Genomic DNA, 26935 nt, shown 5'->3' on the forward strand with positions numbered 1-26935 from the left:
GGAGATGGTTGTGGAGAAGGTGGGGGTGGGGTGGTTACCTAAAGTGGGAGAATTCAATGTTATGCAGAGCGAAGAAGGTCACATGGCTGTGGAACCAAGTCTGAGTCGAGGAGCCAGAGAGCAGAGATCACAGAGGTGGAGCAGTGAGAGGGACTCACAAAGCTCCCATGAAGAGAGAAAGAAAACTTATTCAAAATGGGCATCCTTTAAGAGGCTTCACAGTGGAGCAGTAATACTAAAGAAACAAAGGACTGCAGATGCTGGAATCTAGATGAAAAATATGATGATGCTGGAGGAACTCAGCAGGCCAGGCAACATCCATGGAGAAAAACAGATGGTCAATGTTTCACGTTGGGCTGCTCTCTGGCTCCTCAACCATGTGCTCACTCAGACTCTATTCCACAGCCATGTGACCTTCCTTCCTCTGTGTAACATTGAATTCTCCCTTAACCCCCTCCTCCACCATGCTTCTTCTCTTCTTCCCTTTCCTAGCCTCTTTTTTTCCCCCCCTCTCTCTCCTTACCTATGACCCATCCCCTGGTGGATCTCCTCTCCCCTGCATCTGCCTATCACCATCTCTTACCTGCATCTACCTATCACCACCTTGTGCCTACCCCACCTCCCCTCTTTTGTCCACCTATCACTGCTCTGCTTTTCCCTCCTATATATTGGGCTTCCCCTTTTCTCATCTTCAGTCTTGAAAAAGGGTCCTGACCTGAAATGTTGACCGCCTGCTTTTCTCCATGGATGCTGCCAGCAGGATAGTATTTTTCATCTAGATTCCAGCATCTACAGTCCTTTTCTCTATTTTTCCTACTAGCAGGCCTAGCATTTAGCTCCTCCCCTTTTGATTTTGTGAAGTTGAATTCTAATAGGACATATAGAGTAAATAACAGGGACCTTAGGAGAGTTGATATACAGAGGGACTTTGGGATGCAAGTCCATGGCTCCCCGAAAACGGTGACACAGGTGGACAGCGTAGTGAAGGCGGCATTCAGCATGTTTGCCTTTACAGTCCAAGGCACTGAGTGCAATAATTGGGGTATCATGTTGTAACTGTACAAAACATTGGTCAGGCCACAGTTGGAATATTGTGTGGTATCATTAGAAAGAGGACAGAAGCGATTCACCATGATATTGCCTGGAATAGAGGACTATAGTTATAAGGGGACATTGGATAGGCCAGGTTTATACTCACTGGAATGTAGGAGGTTGAAGGGTGACCTTATAGAAACTTATAAAATTATGAGGGGCATAAATAGGGTAAATGGTCAGTCTTTTTCCTCGGGTGGTGAAGTCTAAAACTAGAAGGCATAGGTTTAAGGTGAGGGGGGAGAAATTTAAAGGAGATCTGAAGGGCAAGATTTCCCACACAGAGTGGTAGTTGTAATGGAACAAGCTGCAGAAGAAGTGGTAGAGGTAGATACAATTACAGTGTTTACAAGGTATTTGGACAAGTATTGGATAGGAAAGGAGTAGAGGGATATGGGCCTAACGTAGGCAAACAGGATTAGCATCACATTGGCTGAGGGGTCTATTTTTTTGCTGTACAATTCTTTGACTTCGTGACAATTTAGTACTTTCCTCATCTGCCACCAGATGGGCAGCATTCAATGGGGCCTCTTGATCCTGCTGAGAATGCCAATTATCCATCCTTAATTATGAAATTTCCCCATAGATAACACAGTACCCCTCACTTTTTGTGCACACTGCCTATCCATCCAACAGTCTTTACACTTGTTTTTGCAGGTAGTATACACGCATTGCCACTAGATATGTGGATCCTAATTTGCTTTTCACAAGCTCACTTTACTCTCTACATTCCCACTCTGCTCTTCCTGGAGGTACGACCAAGGTCAGGAGCAAGCTGTCCTTACACTCCTCCTCCCTCTTTTTTGTTTTGGAGTGTCTCCAGTTTAATGATTCTGAGACACAGATTCAAGATGGACATGTGTTAGAAACACATTCACTTGTAACAGATTCTTCATACATAAACTTCCATTCTGCAATGTAGATATACAGAATGCTTTATCACTAGGCTAAAAAGTAACAGTGTGGGATGTTAATGTCTGATCTCTTACATTATGTGACCAGAAAAGTTAATAATAGTCAATTCTAATATTTTAAAACAGCAATATTCTACGTGCTGAAAGTAACTGCCAAAAAGACAAAAGTTCATATGAACTAGATATTAGACATATTTGTCTAAACCAAACATCTTTCTGACCAAATTCCGATCTTTACACCCTGTATGAAAAGGATTCAGTTTAAGAATATTCAGAAATATACTAATTAAATCTAATTTTATTTGAGTACCTTGTTTGCATTGAGTCACTAATTATTGGAGACAACAATTTTAACAGTTCGCTTGTATTATTCACAAAGGAATTAACCGTAATAAACTTGAAAAGTCTTTGCAGTTGAGAATACCACAATTGAAATACATTTTGAGGGCCATACGTGCATACATGGCGATCGCTATCATTAAGTTATTCCACAGAAAAAGACATATACAGCCATTAGTTGACTACCTTGTATATGTCAGAAAATAGTCATCAACATCCCACATTATTTACTCTTCCATTCTCACAAATCCCTTTTTTTTCTGGATTCGAGCGCAGTGAATGCTAGCCCGTTTCCTTTGTTTTGGGGGGAGGGGGGCGGTGGAGATGGGAAGCTGACCACAGATCGAAAGCTTTACATTTGTACAGTTTCCTGGGACACGTATGGCTTCTGTAGAAACCAGAGAAAAATCCCAGGCCTAAAACTGAATGTAAAGACTCCTCCCTCTCCCGCCATTCCTTCTAATAACTTAAGACATAACACGCTTCATTTAATCTATATTTCAAAATTGAAGTACAGCCACCACCCACTTTTATTTTCTCCGCCCATGATCTCCAATTCAGCGATTAAAGAATGCTGCTGGATTTTCCCTCTGCCTCTAAACGACATCAAGACCTTCCTTCTACTATCTGCGCACAAGTTGCCCCGTGACAGTAGTTAATGTCCAACACGGCCACAGGAAACAACGGCCGGCTCCCACAACAGCACGGCAACCGTAAAACGTCAGCCAGACACGTACCTTCATGACAGTTCTTGTGCCTCCCCGGTCCAGAAGCTACAGCAACATGTCGGTCCCGCCGCCACTACCGGCAGCTTTCAGGGAGCTCGAGCTCGGTGTCCGTTAAACTGACACCAGCTCCTGCTGCAGCGCTCGCTCGGAGCCAGGCACGGGGGGGAGGGGCAGGACAGCACCTGATTGACCTTCACACCAGCCAATCGGCAGGGAGAGCTGCAGCGCACAGGAAGTGACGCGACGTCGAGTGAGGGCCGGCTCTGCGTCCGTTGTTCGAAGGGGAAAAGGTGAAGTGTCTGGAAGAAATATTAACGTCTCAATATGGCAGCAGACCGTTAGGGTTATTCTGCTTTGCAAATTAAGTTAAATTATCTCAATCCGATGTGCCCATCTTGTTGGTAAATTGTAATTTTTCAACCGTGTTCTTCTGCTTGAATCTGGCGCAAAACAATGGCGCTGACACAGTCGTCAGAGAAAGCGCCCCACAAAAATCTTTGTCAAGAATGTCTGAGGGTGGTGATAGGCAGTCATAATCTCATCAAGCTGATTGAGCAGCTTATCACATAAAATAATTCGATGGGAAGGAATTTTAAATAGCATTAAATAAAAACTGGATTGTACGTTATCACGATATAACCTGAAACATTCAAACTAAACTTTCCAAAAGTTAATTTATTTGTATTTTAAAATCCATAAGAAATTAGAACCTAAATATTTAAAAAAATCGTTTTTTAAGGATTTAGTAGTATTATCTTAATTATTAAAATTTCAATTCATACAAGGATAACATCCTAGGTGTATTCTACTGCAAGATTAAATTTGTATATACTCCTAGCTCACGTGAGTACGATGAATTCCTTGATTCATTTGAAGATTGCTGTACTGTAATGTGTAGAGGAAGAGCCAACTGTTGACATTAACTACAAAATTTGGGTCAAACTATTGATATGTGGAAATCTTTAAGTATTTGTCGATTTCACAATATTGTTGCTGCTTCAAAATAGAAGAGGTCAAAAACCAAAGATTAATTAGGAAGTTTTGTTTCAATTATCTATTTATATGAAAACCTAAATTTCTTTGGATTAGATAGTATTCTTACAGCAAATTTGATTCATCTGGTCTACATGTAGGTTAAAGTCTTAAAAAATTACTATATTAGCTGTGCTACCCTACCTTTAATTTCATCATTTATGCCATGCCAAATATTACAACTGCTATTTGATAGCCTAGAAATAACTCCTACCAATTTTCCTGAGCTTAATCCAAAATAATTCTCATTTCTACATCATGATAGAGGAAGGAGGTAGAGAGCCTTCTGACATGGTGTCATAACAACAGCCTTTCTCTCAATGTCAGCAAAACAAAAGGGCTGGTCATTGACTTCTGGAAGCAGGGTGGAGATAGTTGAGAGCTTCAAGTTCCTACTGGAACATCACCAATAGCTTGTCCTGGTCCAACCACGCAGACACTGTGACCAAGAAAGCACACCAATGCCTCTACTTCCTCAGAAGATTAAGGAAATTCAGCATGTCCCCATTGACCCTCACCAATTTTTATAGATGCACCACAGAAAGTATCCTATCTGGATACATCACAGCTTGGTATGGCAACTGCTCTGCCCGAGACCACAAGAAATTACAGAGTTGCAGAGTCGTGGACAGTCCGTAGCGAAAGCCAGCCTCCCCTCCTTGGACTCTGCACTTTCCGTTCCCTTGGAAAAGCATCCAACATAATCAAAGACCCCTCCCACCCCAGACATTCTCTCTTCTCCCACCTTCCATCAGGCGGAAGATACAAAAGCTTCAAAACACACACCACCAGGCTCAAGGACAGTTTCTATCCCACTGTTACAAGACCATTGAATAGACCTCTTGTACGATAAAGATGAACTCTTGACATCACAATCAACTCCATCATGGCCCTTGCACCTTATCTGCACTTCACTTTCTCTGTAACTGTAACACTATATTCTGCATTCTGTTATTGCTTTTTCCTTGTACTACCTCAATGTACTGATGTTTTAAAATGATCCGAATGGATGGTGTGCCAAACAAAGTTTTTCACTGTATTTCGGTACATGTACCAATAATAAACTAATTATTAATTGATCTGTTAACCAAGATCATTTCTCACCACTGCACTAATCTCTTTCCTTTTTAATAATGCTGTTCCACACACTTTTCCTTGTTGCTTGTGTTACGTACCAGCAACAAAAGAAACACACCGAGTCATGTATAAGTGTTAGAAACTATTTTATTAATAACTACTAATGATAATAAGAAAAAAAAGTAAAAATGTTAGAATGTTAGAAGTAAAGATGTTAGATATTAAACATTAACCCTAAAACTAAACCCGAAGTGTGTGTGTGGCAAATTCCCAAACTCCAAGTCCAGGAATAGTTCTCAAACTTCAGTTCAGCAAGCCATAAGGTGAAATGTGCGCAAAGGCTTTTGCAAAACCACTGTTTACTGAAGAGAAAATGTAGAGAGAAAACAGAGACATTATGAAATCCAAATGTTCCATAATGGAACCCATACGACACCTCAGTCACTGATGATCTCCACTGCTTTGTTCCGAAGTATCTGCCACCCCAAAAGGCATTCGAGACATGGCCATCCACACAAATACCTGTTTCCTTCTACAGGTCAACAACAAAGTGGACTCCACTGAATTATTCCAAAAATCCATACGTGGATTGTAGTAACAGACACAGTTATTGTTTTTCATCCATTGATACAGAGACCAGCATTCAGTGTCTCTCTTTCTCCTCTCTCTCCGTCTCTCTGACTGAACCAAAATGTCAGCACATGGTTATCTCCTGTTGTTGTCGTAATAACACCACACACACACACACACACACACACAACTGTACTATGTCTTAAAGAGACATTCACCAAATAGTAACCTAATCCGTAACAGTTGTCCTCCTAAATGTCAAATTTCCATGTAATATTTAGTTCCTAGCTTTGAACATTGGCTATTAGACCAGAATCAGGTTTATTATCACTGTATTATATGTCATGAAATTTGTTGTTTTGCGGCAGCAGTACAGTGCAAAGACGTGAAATTACTATAAATTACAGAAGAAAATAATAGATATAGAACACTACAGCACAGTACAGGCCCTTCGGCCCACAATGTTGTGCCAAAATTTTATCCTGCTCTAAGATCTATCTAACCCTTCCCTCCCACATAGCCCCTTATTTTTCTATCATTCATGTCTCTATCTAAGAGTGTCTTAAATGTCCCTAATGTATCTTCCCCTACAACCTCTACCGGCAGTGCGTTCCATGCACCCACCACTCTCTGTGTGAAAAAACTTACCCCTGACATCCCCCTTATACCTTCCTCCAATCACCTTAAAATTATGTCCCCTCGTGTTAGCCATTGTCACACTGGGAAAAGTCTCTGACTGTCCACTCAATCTGTGCCTCTTATCATCTTGTACATGTCTATCAAGTCACCTCTCATCCTCCTTCTCTCCAAAGAGAAAAGCCCATAGGGCAGAAAAAGAAGGAATAACAAAGTAGTGTTCATGGGTTCATGGACCATTCAGAAATCTGATGGCAGAGAGGAAGAAGCTGTTCCTAAATCATTGACTGTGGGTCTTCAGGCTCCTCTACCTCCTCCCTGATGGTATTAACAAGAGAGCATGTCTTGGATGGTGAGGGTCCTTATTGATGGATGCCACCCTCTTGATGCACCACCTCTTGAAGATGCCCTTGATGGTGGGGAGTGTTGTGACCGTGATGGAGCTGGCTGAGTCTACAACCTTCTGCAGCCTCTTGTGATCCTGTGCATTTGAGCCTTTATACCAGGCTGTAATGCAACCAGTCAGAATGCTCCTCACCATACATATATAGAAATTTGCTTGAGTCTTTGGTGACATACCAAATCTCCCCAAACTCCCAATGACATAGAGCTGCTGGTGTGCCTTCTTCATGATTGCATTAATGTATTGGGCCCAGGAGAGATCCTCTGAGCTGTTGACATCTATCCGTAATGTTAACCTAGCTTTTCTAACTCCATTGAGACTGTTCGATCAGCTGGGTATTTCCTACAGCTCTTTATTTACATTTCAGTGTCTTACATGACCCTTTATTTTCTCTCTCTTTAACTGCCCACATTAATCTATCAACTAGAAACGTGTTTTCTCCCTGTCCCAAGGGCTTGGTGGGGAAGGACTACAGTTTAGGGTTCTGCCACTGGAGAGGGAGGGGTGGGGTCAGGCGAGAAAGCCCCTTAAATATACGGGACTGGGTAGCCCCCAGAGAGCCACACAAGTGGCATCAGTGCTGTGTTTTTTATATGAAATGGTGACACTAATGATTGATCTGTACAAGCATGTAAAGGCTTGCACTGTTTTATAATTGTATATAGTTTGTCTTTTATTACGAATAAAGTGTATTTTGGAATAAAAAAAAGTTCTGACAAAGGTTCTTTCTCTTTGCATAGATGTCGTCTAATCTACTGAGCAATATCTGCAAATCTTCTATTTAATTCGTTTTCATTTATATTTAAGCGAACCTTTAGTGCAAAGTTCCACGTACGTATTCGGAGCGCATGCGTATACTCTGCCACACCTGCAGCAGACTCGAACTCCCCGGTTGCAGTCATGAGCTTGGTGATAGATCAGGCAGCTTGAAGTCGGCTAACCGAGCGAGTCGAGCTGTCGTTTCGATCGTGCATCGATTGGTGAGCTTGCCGCCGATGGGTGGTGGTTGCCTTGTGGCGCGGCAGATTTGTCCGCGTCCGGCGTTTTTGTAAATTGCAAGATAGAACATGGAAGATTGTAACTGATATACGTTAACGTTTTGTAACAGGATGTTGCCTGTTTATTAATGGGAAATGCCCTTGAGAAATGGAAGCTCTTTTCTATGGACACCTTCCATGAGGCCTAGTGCGACGCTGGACAACTTGAGTTGGACTTGATTGCTTTCTGTCCTCGCTTCAGTATTCAGTTCCATCTGTTACTATGGCCAGTGTTCACGAGAGTATGTTTTTTAATCCTATGATGGCGAACGGCGTGGTTCACGCAAACATTTTTGGAATCAAAGACTGGGTTACCCCTCACAAGATCTCAATCCTGGTTTTGTTGCACGAAATGGCCACTTGTAAGGGACAAGGAACACCTGAGGTTGAAACGAGACGTCTCCACATGAATAAATTGAATTTACCGTTGCTGCAGGTGAGGGTACCTCTTGGTAATGAATTAATTCGCCGTCTGTTTTATTTATTAAACATATATATGTACTTTCGATTTAGGGTCCAGACATGACATTATTTCAATTGTTGAAGACTATTGGAGAATGCTGCCCTAAATTAGCAAGTTCTGTCTGTACAAGGTAAATTCATCTCTAATATATACTTGTGCAAATCCGTGAGGAATTAAAGAATTGCAGGATATTCTAACTGTATGGAACAACGATATAGTCTGAATTGCAGAAATGTGACTAATGCCAGTTGATGAAAATAATTGGTGTGTTTGGAAAATGCTCTGTAAGAGGTGCTGCAATAGATATTGTTGCCCTAGGAGTTCTCAGTGCTAACTCCTGATTCTGTGAAGTCTCATGAAATTGGGTCAAATGGGTAAGGAAACTCCCTGCAAGTATCACAAACTTCCCTCCTATACCCAATAAATTAGTACTCCTGTACATTGAACATTTGGAACAAACATTGACATTAAGATGTAGAGTATAACAAAAAGAAAATGCTGAAACTACCCAGCAGGTTGGGCAGCATCAGTTGAGACTGAAAGAAAGCCAACATCTCTGAAGGTTCGTTTACCTGAGGTTCATGGGAAAGTGGTGAGAATAGGTTACAGGGAAAATTAGCAAGGGAAAAGGATTGCTCTGAGCCAGTAAAGACTCAGTGGGCTGAAATTGCCACCTCCTATCTCATAAGGAAGTTGCACACAGTCCTAACTTGAAAATGTATTGTTCCTTCATTGAGGCCCTACACTCAGCTCTGGAGCATCTGGGCAGTAAAGACACATACATTAGACTATTGTTTATTGACTACAGCTCTTCCTTCAATACAATAATTCCAAGCAAGCTTGTCACCAAACTCCGAGACCTAGGACTCAACACCTCCCTCTGTAACTGGATCCTTGACTTTCTAACAAACAGACCGCAATCAGTGAGGATAGGCAGCAATACCTCCGGCGTGATTATTCTCAACACTGGTGCCCCACAAGGCTGCGTCCTCAGCCCTCTACTCCCTATACACTCACAACTGTGGCCAGATTCTGCTCTAACTCCATCCACAAGTTTGCAGATGATACCACCGTTGTAGGCTGTATCTCCAACAGCGATGAGTCGGAGTACAGGAAGGAGATAGCTTAGTGGAATGCTGTCATGACAACAACCTTTCCCTCAATGTCAACAAAACAAAAGAGCTAGTCATTGACTTCAGGAAAGGGGGCAGTGTACATGCACCTGTCCAAATCAATGGTGCTGAGGTCGAGAGAGTTGACAGTTTCAAGTTCCTGGGAGCGAACATCACCAACAGCCTGTCCTGGTCAAATCATGTATATGCCACGGCCAAGAAAGCTCACCAGTGCCTCTACTTCTTCAGGAGGCTAAAGAAATTTGGTTTGTCCCCTTTGACTCTCACCAACTTTTACCGATGCACCATAGAAAACATCCTATCTGGATGTATCACGGCTTGGTACGGCAACTGCTCTGCCCAGGACCGCAAGAAGCTGCAGAGAGTTGTGGACACAGCCCAGCGCATCACGGACACCAGTCTCCCCTCCTTGGACTCTGTCTTTACCTCTTGTTGTCTTGGTGTAGCAGCCAGCATAATCAAAGACCCCCACTGACCCAGGACATTCTCTCTTCTCTCCTCTTCCGTCGGGTAGAAGATACAGGAGCCTGAGGGTACGTACCACCAGACTTAAGGACAGCTTCTACCCCACTGTGCTAAGACTATTGAATGGTTCCCTTATACAATGAGCTGGACTATGACCTCATGATCTAACTTGTTGTGACCTTGCACCTTATTGCACTGTACTTTCTCTGTAGCTGTGACACTTTACCCTGTACTGTTATTGTTTTTTACCTGTACTACATCAATGCACTCTGTACTATCTCAATGTAACTGCACTGTGTAATGAATTGACCCATACGATCGGTTTGTAAGACAAGTTTTTCACTGTACCTTGGTACAAGTGACAATAATATACCAATACCTAGAACTCCTTTCTCAGCAGCAATATTTGCACCATGTGGCTGCAGTGGTTCTAGATAGTAGCTCATCAGAACCACCTTGAGGGTTAATAGGATGGAAAATAAATTCTAACCTTGCCAGTGACACCTGCATCCCTTAAGTAAAGACTAGTAGGGAGACCATGTGACAAAGTGCACTCTTCAAGTTATGTGGCTTAAATATTAAAAAAAAACAACCACATTAGAACATAGAACAGTACGGCACAGGCCTTTTGGCCCACAATGTTGTGCCAACAGAGCTAATCCCTCCTACCTACATAATGCCCATATCGCTCTATTTTTCTCTCATTCATGTGCCCATCCAAGCCACTCTTAAAAGCCCCTAATGAATTTGCCTCCACCACCTTATCAGCAACACATTCCAGGCATCCACCACTCTGTAAAAAAAAAAACAAAAAGTACCCCTCATGTCTGTTCTGAACCTACCCCCCCCCCCCACACCTTAAATGCATGCCCTCTGGTATTGGATTGCTCAATAATGGTGGAGTCCACCATATCTATGCCCCTCATAATTTTATACACTTCCAACAGATCACCCCTCAGCCTCTGCTGCTCTAGGGAAAAGAGCCCAAGTTTGTTCAACCTCTCCTGAGAGCACATGCCCTCTAATCCAGGCAGTATCCTAGGAAACCTCCTCTGCACCCTCTTTAAAGCCTCGACATCCTTGCTATAGTGAGGTGACCAGAATTGCATGCAATACTCTAAGTGTGGCCTAACCAGAATTTTATAGAGATGCATCATAACTTTTTGACTCCTACACTCAATACCTCAATTAATGAAACAAGCATTCCATAAGCCGCCTTAACCACCCTAACTATCTGTGTAGCCATTTTCAATGAGTCATGGACTTGCACCCCAAGGTCTCTCTGCTCTTCAATACTGTTAAGGGTCTTGCTATTAAGAGTGTACTTGGTCTTGACATTAGTCCTACCAAGGAGCAACACCTCACATTTATCCAGGTTAAACTCCATCTGCCATTTCTCTGCCCACATCTGCAACTGATCTATATCACACTGTATCCGTCGCTAGTCTTCTACACTGTTCACAACTCCACCAATCTTGGTATTGTCTGCAAACTTACTAACCCACCCATCAACACACTCCTCCAGGTCATTTATGTACATCACAAACATCAGAGGTCCCAGTACAGATCCCTGCGGAACACCACTGCTCACAGGCCTCCAGCCTTAATAAGTCCCTTCAACCACCACCAGGAAATTGCAGTATTTTTCAAAACTAAAGATAATTGTATTGAAAAATGTGTATTTATTTTTTTATTGCAAAATGCATTTAAATAATATTTTCATAACTTGCCTTTCTCAGAGTGAAGTTGATGGCTGAAGGAGAGTTGAAAGACATGGAAAACTTCTTTTTTTCCCTACAGCATGTTTTCAATGGTACTGAACCAGCAGTTCACAAGACAAGTGTCATAGGTATAAAGTTTTAATAGTTGGCTGAAATATTTCTTAACTTTATGGTCACCGGTGTCATGTGGTCTAGATTTTTGTGTAAGTTGCAGAATACTACATAATTTCAGGTTATTGATACACAGTTTCAACTATTTGCCATTGTGGAGAGAAATTGTTGGTTGATGAGTTTGCAAGCATCTGTTGCCATTCTTCAGCCAAGTATCGCTTACCATATAAACTTGTATTTGTTGAGCCACTATGTTCAAGCTCCTCCATTCACCTATCCATGTCTCCAGTTGCAAAACAAGCCAGTGAATTCTTCCTGACTTAAAGGCATTTACCATCACAATTTCTCTGTTTCTTGGTGCATTTCATGTACTAGGTTTGTGGTGGATGTTGAATTACAATGTAATTGGAACATTGCTATTTTGTTTGGACAACCTATCATTTTTTCATTTTAGTTTTTTGTTTGGCCCTATAGTCTCTTTTGTCCAGTTTATGGAAAAGCTTGATATTGATGAGGGATAAGAGCAGTTGGCTGAAATAAAGTTCTCATTCAAGAAAATAATTGTTATACAATAGGATAATTTACATATGTTTCCTCCATGCTTGGTGGCACATAATGCATCCCATTTCAATGTGCTTTCAATTGTAACAGATTCAATTTTGCTTGATAGTGAGGGGAAAGTCAAATCAGGTTACTTTGCCCTAGTCATCAGCCCAGTATTCAATTACTTGAACTCTCATCACTGCTTGCTAGAACCATCTGGATTGAAAGCTGAACCCATAACCTTCCAATTTGGAGCCAGGAATCTTATTACATATGGTAAAAAAAAGCTAATCATTACAGTTAATAACTCTAAATTATGTTCTATAGTAATTATCTTGTGTCCAAGGCTACAGTTTGAAAATAGGTTTGAGTCAGTGGATAACTAATTTGTAATGTTCCTGCAGGTCTGTTCCTGCGGCACATGATCCTAGCTTACAACAAACTGTCCTTCAGTCAGGTTTATAAGCTTTACACAGCTTTACAACAATATTATCAAAGCTACGAAAAGATGTCATCAAGATCTGCAGAAACAGAAGATACAGATATGGAATTAACCTCTTTAGATCTTGAAGGAAAAATGGAAAAAGAGGAATTAGAATTTCCATTAAGGTAAGATCTTATAGTATTAACATTCCTTGCTAATTGCTTAAATGGAATGAAACTTTGGTGGAGAACTTTTTAGTGAAAAGTATTCTTTATCGTGTTTTTCTTTATCTGTCAATATTTCAACTTGGTTAACATTTTTAACATAGTTTTGAGTCTTTTGAATCCTTGCGTATCAGTACTCTACTTGGGAAGATGTTCAGGTGATTTGGGTGTAACAGATTGAGAGTTTTCACAATCCATTTAGTGGGAAGTAATGAAGATTTATTTGATTTAAGACAATCCGTGGAAAATGATGCCAACAGTTGTTTGAGTACTTGATGCTGTCCTAAAGGTACCTAAGCCAAAAAAAATTTAATGGCAGCTGATTATTATGACAACATTTTACTGCTGAACCTTGGCTCTTTTGCCACCATGGAACTTGAAACAAAGTTGCTGTTTATTCACCAATTGCCAATGACTTCAGACACCCAAAATGCAATTTTCCATTTTTTTTAAAAAAGTCATGTTTCAAAACCACCCACTTATCTTTTACTTTACAATTTAGAAACATTATTTGATGATAAGTTATGCACAACGATTTTAAAGTCAATAAAATATAAATTGTTGTAATTTTCCTCTCCAAATACCATAGTTCTCATTCAGTCTGATTATTTGAACCTTGTCATATATTTTAGTGATCTGGAGCATTCCTCTTAGAACATTTTATAAAAAGTTAATTGCAGTTCAAAATTTGTTTTGAGATCAAATATCTATCTACATCTTGCAGATTAGCTCATTTGCATCTTTTTATGGAAGTCTTTGTGGACTGTAATTGCTAAGCCAAGATTTACTTAAGTATACTTCCAAAAGAATTTATTTTTACATTATTCACATTACAGTGAGGAGAAATGTAGTGAAAAAGAAGGCTGAAGAAAATGTAGATTGAAGTATGTTCTTGAGAGGTCCTTATTTATAATTTTAGAGCATGAGGGAACTAAGATTATCTATATTTAAATTATTGTACATGACATCAAAAATAAATTAATTGAATATTGTTAGCAAGTCCCAATTGCATCTGACTTGTTTTAAGCTACATCAATAATTGAACACTACACTTAAACCATTTTTTAGTGTTCCGTTGAGTTTTGTTTTAATCTTGATGGGTGGGAGAGGTTGAGTGTGCACATCTGGATTTCTTCACGAAAAAATGTAGTTAGTTGCTGTAAGTCCCATGCTGCTGTAATTACTCTCTTGTCAGAACAATGTTTAAATATGATTAACTTACTAAATACTCAATGATTTTTTTAAAAAATCATACTATTCAGTTTTTTGCTGTAGATCAATATCCCAGCATTTCTGGCACTGCCTACATGGAGCTGAATTATTTTTGCATTTCCCAGGTCTGCTGACTGCTTTTGTTCTTCCACTTTTCTGGAGCTCCTACTGCTGCTCTTAATTGTGTATGTCCTTTCTGTACTCTCTTGTTCATTGATCTGTGGATTTAATTTTTTGACTATCCTTATCCTTCAATCTTCATTACTCTTAGTCCTTTAACTTAGTGGAAAGTTACAATACTTTTAAGGGAAACACTAAATTGTGGCAGATGCAAACAGTGAAATATAATTTTTGCTTGAGACAAGGATGCTATGTCATGTTTGATCAGTTATATAGAAGTAAAGTTTCCCATTTTGTTAAATTCTTTGAAATTGCATTTTATTTGCATTGATCCAATTAAAGTCAAAGTCGAGTTTATTGTCATGTGCACAAGTACGTTTATGCACGGGTGCAGTGAAAAACTTACTTGCATTAATTAAGCATCTGATGTTGTTATTAAGCTACAATGTTTTCTCACTCTGTAGTTGGGTACATGCTGAAATGATACTAAGGGAATCTCTTTATTTTTAAGTCATCCCTGCCTTGTTTTACAAACCAGCAACAAAAGAAACACACCGAGTCATGTATCAGTGTTAAAAACTACTTTATTAATAACTACTTATGATAATAAGAAAAAAAGAGTAAAAATGTTGGAAGTAAAAATGTTAAATCTTAAACATTAACCCCAAAAACTAAACTCGTAGTGTGTGTGTGTGTGGCAAATTTTCAAACTCCAAGTCCAGGAATGGTTCTTAAAGTTCAGTTCAGCAAGCCGTAAGGTGCAACGTGAGCAAAGGCTTCTTCAACAGCCACTGTTGACTGAAGACAAAACGTAGAGAGAAAATAGAGATATTACGAAATCCAGATGGGAAACTTTACTTCTATATAACTTTGGAACTCATACAACACCTCAGTGTCTACTCAGCAGTGACTACTCCACCGCATCTTCCTCACCCCGAAAGGCTCTCGAATCGTGGCCATCTACACAAATACCTGTTTCCTTCTACAGGTCAACAACAAAGTGAACTCCACTGCTTTGTTCCGAAGTATCTGCCACCCCAAAAAGCATCCGATTCATGGCCATCCACACAAATACCTGTTTCCCTCTGCAGGTTAAAGACAAAGTGGACTCCACTGGATTACTCCAAAAATCCATACGTGGATTGTAGTAACAGACACAGTTATTGTTTTTCATCCATCGATAGAGACGAGCAAGCTGGTCTCTCTCTCTCTCCCTCCCTCCCTCCCTCCTCTGACTGATTCCGACTGACTGCTTCAAAAACATCATTACGTACTTTATCTTCTGTTGACGTAACCATGCCACACACACACACACCACTATGCTCTGTCTTAAAGGGACATTCACCAATAGTAACCTAGTCCGTAACACTTGCCTTTCGGGCACTGCTAATAATTGCTGCTATGTCATGAAATGCTTCTAGTTTTTAGAGAAGTAGTTTACAACTTGTTACTTTGCTACTATGGGTATGTGAATGTTAACTTCAGCAGCTGCAACTGATGAAATGGGTGGAGAAAATTTAAGTAATAAACTCAGTTTTGTTTAAAACTGTAGTTTTTCAAAGATTTTTAACATAACGTTGTTGATGCTGTGATGCTGTTTAACAGAGATGATGAAATTAGTGACAGAGGACCTTTATCCCAGAAACAAGCTGAATATTTCCTTGCTCAACAGGTATAGTATTTTGTATTTAATCCTCTTTTGAAGATGCTGATGGTTTTGCTTTGAACTATTCATGAGTGAAAATAGCTTTCCTGGATGTCTCTCAAGGTGCAACAGGCCAGGCAACAAGCTTTGGATTTTTCTGGTCTGTCTGGCAAACTTCTTTGGATCCTTTGGTACAAGTTAATGATTGATACAGACTTTGTGGTTCTTTTAGTGGGATAAGCTTGTCGAATTAAGTCCTGTTTGTGTAGAATAAAATAAGTAAGCTAATTCTAATATTATCACAGTTGCTAAGTTTACCAGCTTTGCTTGTCCGAAATAATAAAAGTTGATTTTAATATTTTATAGGCATCATTGTTGAAAAATAATGAAAACAAGGCTCTTTCGCCAGCTGCTCTCCAGAAAGAATTGAATAACCTACTCAAATTTAATCCTGATTTTTCGGAAGCTGTAAGTATTCTAATCAATGTACCTAATTTAAATTCTTCTTTTATAATTTCTGTGTAAGGGATTTACACAAGAATCCATCACTAATACTGCTAAGTAAATGTTGACCTAGGATCATCTTTTGAATGGTAAGGGCATAGTACTGATGATGGAATTAAGGTGGGTGAATGTATTTTCAAAATTCTGTAACTGTGACATTTTAATAATTGTTATGCAGAATAACTTAATCAATTTCTTCTTAAGTTTCATTTCTCTTCCCAAGAATTGTTGCTAATTCTTTTACTTTCCATCTTGATTAACTATACTTGTTAATTTTCTAAACAAACTCTGTTCTCCATTGTAGCAGTAATTTGAATTGAAATTAATTCTGGTTTGTGGCTATTACACTTTAACTAGATGCTCACCATGCCCCTGACCCTTCCACTTTGATAAATTCTGAAACTTGTTCTTGTTAAATTGAAAAATTAGCATGCTGTCATTCAAATATTTCAAAGAAATTAAAACAACTATAATGTTTTAATATTTTGTAATTTCAGCATTATTTGAGCTATTTAAATAGTCTCAGGGTACAAGACTACTTCAGTGCAATGCACAGCCTCCTTCACTATTTTGATCGGCTAATTCTTACTGGCAGTGACAGCAAAAGCAGTGGAGAGGATGGGTTTGGACGAAGTTTACGATATGCAGCCCTAAATCTTGCTGCTCTGAACTGTAGGTTTGGCCATCAGTAAGTATTTTGCATTCTACTTTGTGTCTAGTTGTAATGCACAATGGAAATGTTTTAATATCAGTGCAAAAACTAGGTTCTAATATTTTGAAATTAATGAAGATTGGTGCCATTAAAGTGTATAAAGCAGTATGTGACTGTTGAGGTACGGAACACCCACAAAGTTTACAGTAGTGTTTACAGCAATAGCATAACCACTTCAGCTCCACTTTAAATATTTCATTCAGTGGTAATCAGTACATTTTCTGATGCATATGCGTTAAGTGGTTAAAGCATTATTGAGCTATTAATATATTGTGTGCTAAAGATCCAAAATCAAAATATTGTAAATGCTTGAAATACTCAGCAGGCTAGACAGTATATGTGGAGAAGAGATGGAATTAAAATTTCTGTCTGCAAACCACTGTTAATGACTTGAAGGGTTTGTTGCTAGGAGGAGGCAAATAAAGTCTGAAAGACGAAAATAGAGTTGGGTTATAAAGGGAAGGAAACAATGCTGGAAGTGTGAAATACAAGAGTGAATGAGTGCCTTTGGGAAATTGTTGAATTCATTGCTGGGTCCTGAAGACTGTAATGTGTTGTCAGAAGATGAGATTTGGAAGGGTGAACCTGTGCTTACAGTTGCCTATCATTTTAGTTTTCTATTTCAATAGGATCTTTGGGCTTCTAAGCTATTCCAATTTAGCTTAACATAAGCTTGTGAAACAGCACCTCATCTTTTGACATGGCACATGTTAGTTGCCAAGGCTAAAAAGGAATTTAGCAATTTCAGATGATCGGCCATTCCAATCACATAGCTCACATTTCTAGCATTTGGGTTTTCATTCTCTCTGGTATTTCAGACTTTCATTTGTTTATGCCTCTTCCAGACGTATCACCACAAACGGTACCACTACTACTTGTCATTAAGCTTCTACTCGTCTCCACCCTATTAGAATTTATGCTTCGTCAACTCCAACATTATTCTTCTGCTGCATTTCCAACTTTCCTCAGTTCTGATGAAAGGTCATTGGTCTGAATTGTTAACTGTTTCTCTCTCCACAGAAGATGCCCGACCTGAGTAGTTCCAGCATTTTCTCTTTAATTCCGTTCTGATAATGACAAACTGTATAACACTTGTTGAGCCAGTAGAGAAGGTATTGGCACTGTGAATAGATGTAATAATTTATTTCAAGTTGACACTGAACTACAAAGATCTCAGATATTTTATATCATCTAAGTAGTTTTCCTTCCTTGATTTCGTATTTGTTGTTTCTTTGTTGTTTCTTTAGTGAACAGGCCCAATATGCTTTACAGGAAGCTATTCGCATTGCCCAAGAATCCAGTGATCATGTTTGCCTACAGCATTGCTTGGTAAGAGAGGTGGTTGGTTGAAGAAGAAAGTGTCCTTCTACATAGCCTACAATGTAATATAATCTGTTGACTGAATAAATAGCAGTTCTGTGCTGGAAGAGTTTTATTTACTGAATGTTGGTATCTTAAGTGCAATGCAAGTTTGATGCGTATTGTGACTTTGATTCTAGAGTTGGCTTTACATATTGGAACAGATGAAGGGATCAGATAATGCAGTTCTTGTTGAGCACTCTGTGAAAAAGGCTGGGCAACTTGGTTTACCTGTAAGTAAATATTATTTGTAAAGTAAAATATTTCCAACATTCTATGTAGAAGGTTAAGAAAATGACTGTAGTTTTCCATTTCAAGGTATAATTTTTAATAAAAATTGCAGTCTGTTACTGGAACCATGTAATGAAACTGAAGGTACATTTAAAAGATTTGCAGATGTTTGTTCTGTGCTCGCAAACCTGAAAGTTGAGTAGAATATAGTATAACATTCATAGAATATAATATCCTGACGTAGGAGGTAACATTTTGACACGGATAGAAGATTGGCTGAAGGGTCATTTTGTATAATGTGAGAAAATATGAAATTGACCATTTTGTCTGGAAAAATGAAGGCCTATTATCTAGATGGTAAGAGACGAGATGCAGAGGGAGCAAAGTGTCCTAGTGCATTACTTATAAAAGACAGGTGTGCAAGTACTGCAATTAGGAAAGCTAATTAAGTTAACAGGAGAATGCAGATGACGTAATCTGAAGTAGATAACAAACTGCTGGAGGAACTCAGCGGGTCAGGCAGCATCTCTGGAGGCAGAGGGATGGTCAATGTTCCAGGTAAGGACCCCACATCAGGACCTCTGCTCATCCCTCTGCCTCCATAAATGCTGCCTGACCTGCTGGGTCAGCAGTTTGTTGTTTGAAGCTAATAACGTTCGTATTTATTTTGAGCTGAAATTAACACAAAAGTGGGGAGGTAGTGACTCAGAGCAATTTTGGGCTGAAGGGCCTGTATTGTGCTGTATTGTTCTATGGTTAATAGTGAAACCAGTTATGGAATACTATATACAGTACAGGTCTCCATATTTAAGGAAGGATGTTAAAATGTTGGAAGCAACTGAGCAAGGTTTACTAGATGATGACTTGGAATGACTGGGTTGACTTCTGGAAAAAGTTAGACAAGTTACATGTTCTTGCTGGAGTTCGGAAGAGTGAGAATGGACTAGTTTGAAACATAAGAACTTGGAGGATCTTGATAGAGTGGATGTTAAGAGAATGTTTTGTGTCTGGAGAATCTAGAACTAGGAGCTATTCTTTTTGTTTAATAAAAATAAAGACTTGCCCATTTAAGACGGTTGTGGTGTCTTAAAAAAAATGTTGTCTCAGTCATGGGTCCTTGGGGAATCTTTGCCTCAAGTGGTGAGAAATAGCCTTTAAATATCTTTAAGGCAAAGCGAGCAAGATAATTGATAAGCAAGGGGGTGAAAGGTTACCGTGAACAGTTAGGAATTCACATTTGAGGTTATTATTAGACCAACCATGATCTTAATTTCTATGTTCATGTCTTGCCATTAAACTATCAGCTTGTTAAATCTGGTAATTATAGGTAATGGGAAATCAAACTGCATAAGTGGCAAAGAGAATCTGATCTGGCCTTTTTTTTTCTCTGGACAACTAAGCATTGGCAATAAGTGTTGACTCATTAGTGCTTGCCAAGGGTCAAGAACAAACAAAAAGATATCCCCTTTCTTTTTTTGCAGTACCTGGCTTCTCTGGGCATCCAATCACTAGTGCAACAGAGGGCCTTTTCTGGAAGGTCAGCAAACAAGCTAATGGATGCTATGAAAGATTCTGACATGTTGCATTGGAAACATGGACTTTCAGAGCTTATTGATGTAAGCATTGCACAGAAAACTGCAATTTGGAAAATGTATGGACAAAGGTACATGATAACATTTTGTTTTTGGTCTTCAAGAGCAAGTGTATATCTGTGTGTATTCGAATTACTACTGTTATATCTCGTATCATTCCATAACCAAGAAAGGCTGAAGGTGAGCTGCCTCTGGGTCTTATCTAATTCTGTTAATTGTTAATTTTTTCCACTGTTTTGGAAGAAGCTGTTCTCTGGCTTCTAATTAATAAGATAAACTGGGAATATTTCTATATTCTGAAATAAATACCCTCTTGTGAATATCAGAAAGCTAATATGTTGGTCAAAAGAAGGACCATCTCAACAAGAGCCTAGTGTTTCCCTCTTTCAATATCCCTATCTTTTCATAATGAATCACTGAGTACTTCTCCCCCTCTCCCTTTTGAGTTCTTTATTTGTAGTTTGGTTCTGCACTGATAAACTTAAACCTTGTGGCACACAATGGATTTGCCAAAAATATTTTGCCATGATTTCTAAAAAAAAATTTACTTGCAGTAATAATTGTTTAATTGTCATTGTTGCAGCACAATGGCACTGCAACAAACGCAGCTTCTTCTGTACATGCACAGTTTGGAGTCCGTAAACATGGATATCCATCAAAATAACACTGAGGCAATGGCTGTGGTACTTTGCCACTTGGCAGAACTTCATGCAGAACAGGTGAGTTGGCTCTGGAGTTTTTTTCTGCCCTTTCTTGCAGGCATTACCACCTAGATAAGCAAATCAAACAATTTGACCTGGAGTCACAAATTACTGCAGATGCTGGAATATGGAGCAAAAAATAGACTGCTGGAATTGATCTGTTGCTTGTACATTTTAGAAAGACTATGGAGATTACACTTTGTTCTAACTTAGCAACTTTTCATGCATGTTCAGTGTACAATATTTAGTTAAGACCATTTATTAAAATTGGTCTTGTAAGAAAATATTGCTTGAATAAGTTTGTCAGATCAGTTGATTTGCACTTCTCAGATCAGTAATCCCTTTCAAATCAGCTCCTGTGTTAGTGAAAAGAATATAAATCATATGACTTCCTGGCAAAGCAGAGCTCTAGAAATAATTTTTTTACTCAAAATATAAGCAACTGGTTATCCAACTCCTTTTATTTAAAGCAACGTTTTTCCCCCTTGATTGAGTTCTACATCTGAAAGAGACCTAAGCTTCAGGAATGCTGTAATAATTCAATGTTGGGTACATATTTGATTGTGAGTAATGCAAATGTTTTCCTTTTGGACATAGGGTTATTACTCAGCTGCTTCTGAAATCCTGAAACATTTAAAAGATCGATTTCCTCCCCACAGCCAGCATGCAAAGGTATACTAACAATTTGCTGTCTGCTGTTTTAAAAAAAAAATTAATAATTGTCATTTCATGGAGATGTAAATATATATCATTTGATTACTCTAAGTTCAAGGAGAATTATTTGTATGAAAAATTAATTCATTGTATAGATATTAAGGAGTAACCAGCCATTGAACATATTGTTCCTTTGAATTGTTGAACTTCTAATTGTCCTTCATCTGACAACTGGATTGGCCTGCACATTGCTGTTTTCAGTAAAATCTGAAGATTGACAAATTTATCATTTGCTTTTCCAATACTCGCACAAAGCTCTTGCTGCTGTTTTAGCCATCCTTGCAACTAGTTGGAATTAGACAGTGCAGGCATTGTGTTTGGGTTATGGGTTTGTGATCATGATCTGCCACATTTCCCATCCATCCCCTCTGAAGATGACAGAAAAGAAGGAAGCCATTGATCTCATGTCAATAAGGGAGTGAGACTAAGGAAGACTCCTAATAACTAAACTTAAACCCATCAACACTCAGATTCATGTCCATGCGTGGGTTTATGATTGGGTGGTAGCAATATGGCTTAATTTTGTCTGATGATTTCAAGCAACAGATAGTTGTAACTCCACTTCTTTCTTATCTATCATTTATTTCAATGGATTTGACCTGGAAGAAGTTGGTTAATATTATTAAAAACTGATGTGTTAAATCTTGTTCCTAACCAGTTGAAAGGAATTTAGTTAAAAATTGAAGACTTATTTGAAATAGATTTTGCATTGAGTTTGCCAAACCAGTAGGAGAATCTGGTGGAAACTTGTGGTCTTCAGAGAGTACCATGGTAATTCATGGCACATTATCTAATTAGGCGGTACAAATAAGTTCAGCATAGGTGAGGATTCCTTTTAAAAAAAATTGCTGATTGTGTTTGAAGAAAAGTATTAGGAATTTTACAAAATCTTATTGGGTACAATAAGTGTTGTATGTATAATGAATTGATTATAAATAGCTGTGGAATTTGATGCTTGTAAGTAATTGCTATATTGGGATTTTTAAAACTTTTTAAAAACATTTGTTCAGACACAATCCCATAAAAATATAATGCCATTATTCATCTATAGCTTGTATGTTGCTTTTAATGTTTTGTTCATCTTCCTGAAAGCTATGGATGCTATTTGACCAAAACATACAGTTTAATCGAGCTATGTGTGATGGGAAGTACCACATAGCTGACTCCCTAGTTCCTGGAATAGCAGCACTTAATGGGCCAGAAGGACTGTATAGGTAAGTGCAAGCAATGGTCTTAACACAATTGTTCAGAACAAGATTAATGTTATTAACTTCATGCCAATATATTCTGCATTTAACAAAAATACTGCACAATTTACTTTTTTGTAAGAACCTCAGTTTAAAATGAGTGTGCAAACTATTTTATCTTTTTCAGAGCAGTTTTAGATGTCACCTGGTGTGTAAATGTCTTGGTCTCTAGAGCCGTTGGTATTTAATATCTCCAACCTTTGCTAATACACTTAAACTCTGATCCAGTAAAGTGATCTGGAGGAACCTTTCTTTGATTTGCATAAGAATTAGAAGTTGCTTGTGATGTATTGAAAGATTAATGAGGAAACTTGGAGAGTTAAGATAAAGGGATACAGAAAAGCTGTGAAATTCAGGTGTGAGCTTCAGGAAATGCCTAGATCCATTCTTATTGAACTAAGCTATAGTTCAATGAGATTCCACCACTGTATTCCAGACGAGTCTCTCCTTCCCCTTCCCATTCAGCATTCCTAAAGGACCATTGCCTTGGGCTCTCTGGTCTGATCTTTCATTCCACCAGCTGTTCCCCTTTTTGGAGCATTTTCACATGCAACTGAAGGAGATGCAGCACCTACCTTTTGCGTCTTCCTACTATCCAGAGATCCAAACGGTCCTCTCAGGTGAAGCACTTATTCACTTGTATTCCTCTGAATTTAGTGTACTGCATTCAGTGCTAAAGAGGTGTTCTCTCCTACATTGTAGAGACCAAACACAGATTGGGTGAGCTCTTTGCAGAGCACACTTTCAGTCTACTGGCCCTGATGTTCTAAATTCCTGTCGCTTTATTTCTCCATCCCACTATTCCTATCTGTTTGAGACCTCCTGCACTGTTTTAACTGTAAATAAAGCCAATGTAAGCCTGAAGAGCACAACCTTTCCTTCACATTGCAGGCTTCCTGACTATAATTGAACTGTACAATTTTGGGGTAACTTGTTTTCTGTCTGGCAACTAGCCAGTTGTACTGTCAGTTATACATCTGTAATATTAACTTAGTTTTTCTCTCTGCATTGACATTTCCTCCAATTCTTACCTGAATTTCGTGACTTTTACATGTCCCTCCATTTCTCCATAAATGCCCTCATTAATTGACCATTACATTTTTGTTTCACATGGCTATCTGTTAAATTCTGTCATGTTTATCATATTCTTGTTCAACTAAAATGAAAATTTAAAAATTACCATTTCCAAATTTCTTGAACAAAAATGAACATACTGCTTAGAATTGGGGGGCGGGAGGGGGGAATACTCGTCTCCTTATCTCTCTTCCTTCAAGTTCAAGTTTCTTGTCATGGACATACATACCCAGGGTATGTAAACTTAATATAAATTATACACAATTTGCATGACCTCCAAAATATGCAAATTGAATATATAATAAATCTGAACTGTAAAAATATTTTAAATTATCTTGCTTTGGAAATGATTCTGTTGACTTTCATTTTGAAGACTGGAAGTCTTGAGCTTGTTTAAAGTCATTCCACCCTCTTGGCCTAGGCTCGTTGTTCCAATTTGTCCTAATGTTTGACATCTTGCTGTTAATCTTGGGGCTTTTGAAAAGAGATGAGTTATGTATAAAGGTAATGTGCAATGAATACTAGTTTACATTATCCATTTGAAACTTAACACTTGCAGAGTTTGACTTTCAGGACACTAGTTTAAAAAAAACAAATGGTCTCAGTTACCATAATCGGTTCATTTATGTCACGTAGCATCATAATATGCATAAAATAGCATCTCCTCTGACTCCAAGGACAAAAAAAATTTGCTGTTTAAACCAGATTATGTTATATTCTATATGATGCTTCGAATGTCAGAGTTCTGTTTTATAAGATTCACTTGTTCCTTTTGGTCCATAAAGGAAAGCACTTGTTTTGAAAGCACAGAATCAGATCACAGAATCTTACAGACTTCTGCAAAAACTATTAATCCATTGTCAGAAAAAGAAGTCTACAGAAATGTTGATCAAGTAAGTTGGTGGTGAATACTCGTAAATGATTCTAAATGTCACCAAGGTATGAATGCTCAGTTGATAAAATAATTTGTTCTCCTTTTGTAGATTTCTAAATCTGTCTAAAGAAATTTTGTTTCTGTAGTACAAAAATTATGAATGCAGCTGATGAATTACAAATTTGTACTGATATAGATTGTAAGGATTAGGATGTTTTGTGATTTTGTTTATGTTCAATTTTGATTTTTAAAACAAAATAGTTTGCAAGCCAGAACCAGTATTACAATTTAAGAATGATTACAGGTGCACATTAATGCAGTTTAATGGTATTAATATATTGAAAGAAGATGAATAATGAAATTCTGCAAGGGTACTATCTGGGAGCTAACAGTTCAAAAGATTTTTGAAATGCGATCACCTGGAATATCATTGATTTAACCCCCCCCCCCCCCCCCCCCCCCCCCACCACCAATGATGAAGGCATTTTATCATTCAGGTTCATTACCAACTAGGTCATTATGCCCTGTTTTGACTTGCACACAGAAGCACTTCTAACACAGTTTTAATGCATGAACTGTCTGAATCTAGCGTCCTAATTCAACTCTGGGGACACCTGTAGAACTGCCCTGAAAACAACTAGATTCGGCACATTTGTGGTGTTGTGCCCAAGCTACTTAAGATTTGGCTACTTCCTGCCTTAAATATTTGTACATCAGCAATTAGTAACCTGGATAGAATTAATTCATGTCTCTGCTGTAGATGTTGTTAACTAAACTGTGGATGATATTGAGGAAGGCCATTCAGCTCTTTTTGGAGCTCTTGCCTGCTTTCTCTCACCTGTTCAGGAAGTGCTGATAAGCCACCTTCTCTCTCCTTTGTAAAACCTGATTTGTTTCTTAACTGACTTTAGTTGTTTATGCCTTGACTATTTCAAAGCCATTCAATTGGTTGAGTCAGTTTTTGTGTCAACAGATTTCCTGATGGCAATGTTAAATTTACTTGTTTTAATCAGTTTCTCTGAAAATATTATATGGAGGCAAATTCGCCAGTTAAGCCTTTCTTAGGTAAGGTAAGCCATATACTGAAATGGATTTCTCAATTTTTCCCAGTTCCCAGTTTCCCAATACACATCATGATGTAGTGAAATGTATGACTAGGCAATTCTATTAGCGTAATTTTTGATTTTTTTTTGATATTTTGGATTGAGAATAATCCTGAGAGATGTTGACAAAGCAGAAGTAAAATGAGATGCAAAATAATCCAAAAGCATTTTTCATGGTTTAAAAAAAATGAAGATGGACTGATGTCATGGTATTGTTGTTATCAAAGATATTGCTGGCTACCTTTTCTATAGCAATGGGTTGAAATAAATGGGCTGCAGTTTAGTTGAAAAGGTGGCCACTTTGTAGCATAATTTTCAGAAAATTGACAGTTGTTGCTCAGCTGAGATTGACTTGGAAATGAAAGGAAATGTACTATTGGCTATATCACTACTGGATAATTAAATATACAAAAAAATAAATTAAGTTAGTGAGTTTTGTAAACTAATATATATATAACCTTATTTTAGAGTTCTTATTTTGGAGGCTGAGCTTTTCTGGCGTTCCTCATGTCATGCAGTGGCAGTTCCTTTACTCCTAAAAGCATTGGGTCTAAGTCGTGAATATCATTTGGAGTATCTAACTTCAGAAGCCATCCTGCATTTGGCATTTTCACAGGTGAGCTCTGCTACAAGTTTAAAGTTACATTATATAGCCATGTATGAATCAAGGAATGCGTATTCCTGTTTGGGTTTAAATTTGGGGAACTCCTCCACAAAGGCCACTTTGTCCATTGTCATACCCTCTGATTGTATCAGTTTGTGCTGCTGTTGGTATGTCATCATTGACGGTCATAGAAACATAACATCGTGACAATACAACAGCACGCTACTGCAGTAATGCCACTTTTTTAAAACACCAATGTCTCACCAAGCTCGCATTTCTAAAATCATTCAAAGCAGAAGAGAATTTAAATATGCAATTGTGGCGACTCACC

At 38.6% G+C, this 26935-nt stretch overlaps 2 protein-coding genes across 6 annotated transcripts in view; one reads left to right on the forward strand and one right to left on the reverse strand.

Moving 5' to 3' along the window:
- LOC127579659 (E3 ubiquitin-protein ligase RNF34-like) overlaps positions 1–3240 on the reverse strand; it is a 32395-nt gene extending 29155 nt beyond the window's left edge. For all 3 annotated transcript variants that reach the window (XM_052032605.1, XM_052032603.1, XM_052032604.1), the window contains exon 1: positions 3083–3240. In XM_052032605.1, the coding sequence (XP_051888565.1) occupies positions 3083–3088 (6 nt within the window). In that variant the 5' untranslated portion in view covers positions 3089–3240. The remainder of the gene's footprint in view (positions 1–3082) is intronic.
- A 102-nt stretch (positions 3241–3342) lies between these two features.
- Positions 3343–26935, forward strand: part of anapc5 (anaphase promoting complex subunit 5) — a 30737-nt gene continuing 7144 nt past the window's right edge. The window contains exons 1-17 of one of the 3 annotated variants that reach the window (XM_052032444.1): positions 3343–3363; positions 7532–7771; positions 7900–8264; positions 8342–8421; positions 11629–11738; positions 12669–12873; positions 15850–15916; positions 16256–16357; positions 16891–17081; positions 18353–18434; positions 18605–18697; positions 20177–20358; positions 20871–21006; positions 21586–21660; positions 22795–22916; positions 24809–24916; positions 26469–26616. In XM_052032444.1, the coding sequence (XP_051888404.1) occupies positions 8052–8264; positions 8342–8421; positions 11629–11738; positions 12669–12873; positions 15850–15916; positions 16256–16357; positions 16891–17081; positions 18353–18434; positions 18605–18697; positions 20177–20358; positions 20871–21006; positions 21586–21660; positions 22795–22916; positions 24809–24916; positions 26469–26616 (1914 nt within the window). In that variant the 5' untranslated portion in view covers positions 3343–3363; positions 7532–7771; positions 7900–8051. The other 2 variants (XM_052032447.1, XM_052032443.1) reach the window with 2 other exon arrangements.

Source organism: Pristis pectinata, chromosome 17, assembly GCF_009764475.1.
Source record: "Pristis pectinata isolate sPriPec2 chromosome 17, sPriPec2.1.pri, whole genome shotgun sequence".
NCBI classification, from domain to species: Eukaryota; Metazoa; Chordata; class Chondrichthyes; order Rhinopristiformes; family Pristidae; genus Pristis; species Pristis pectinata.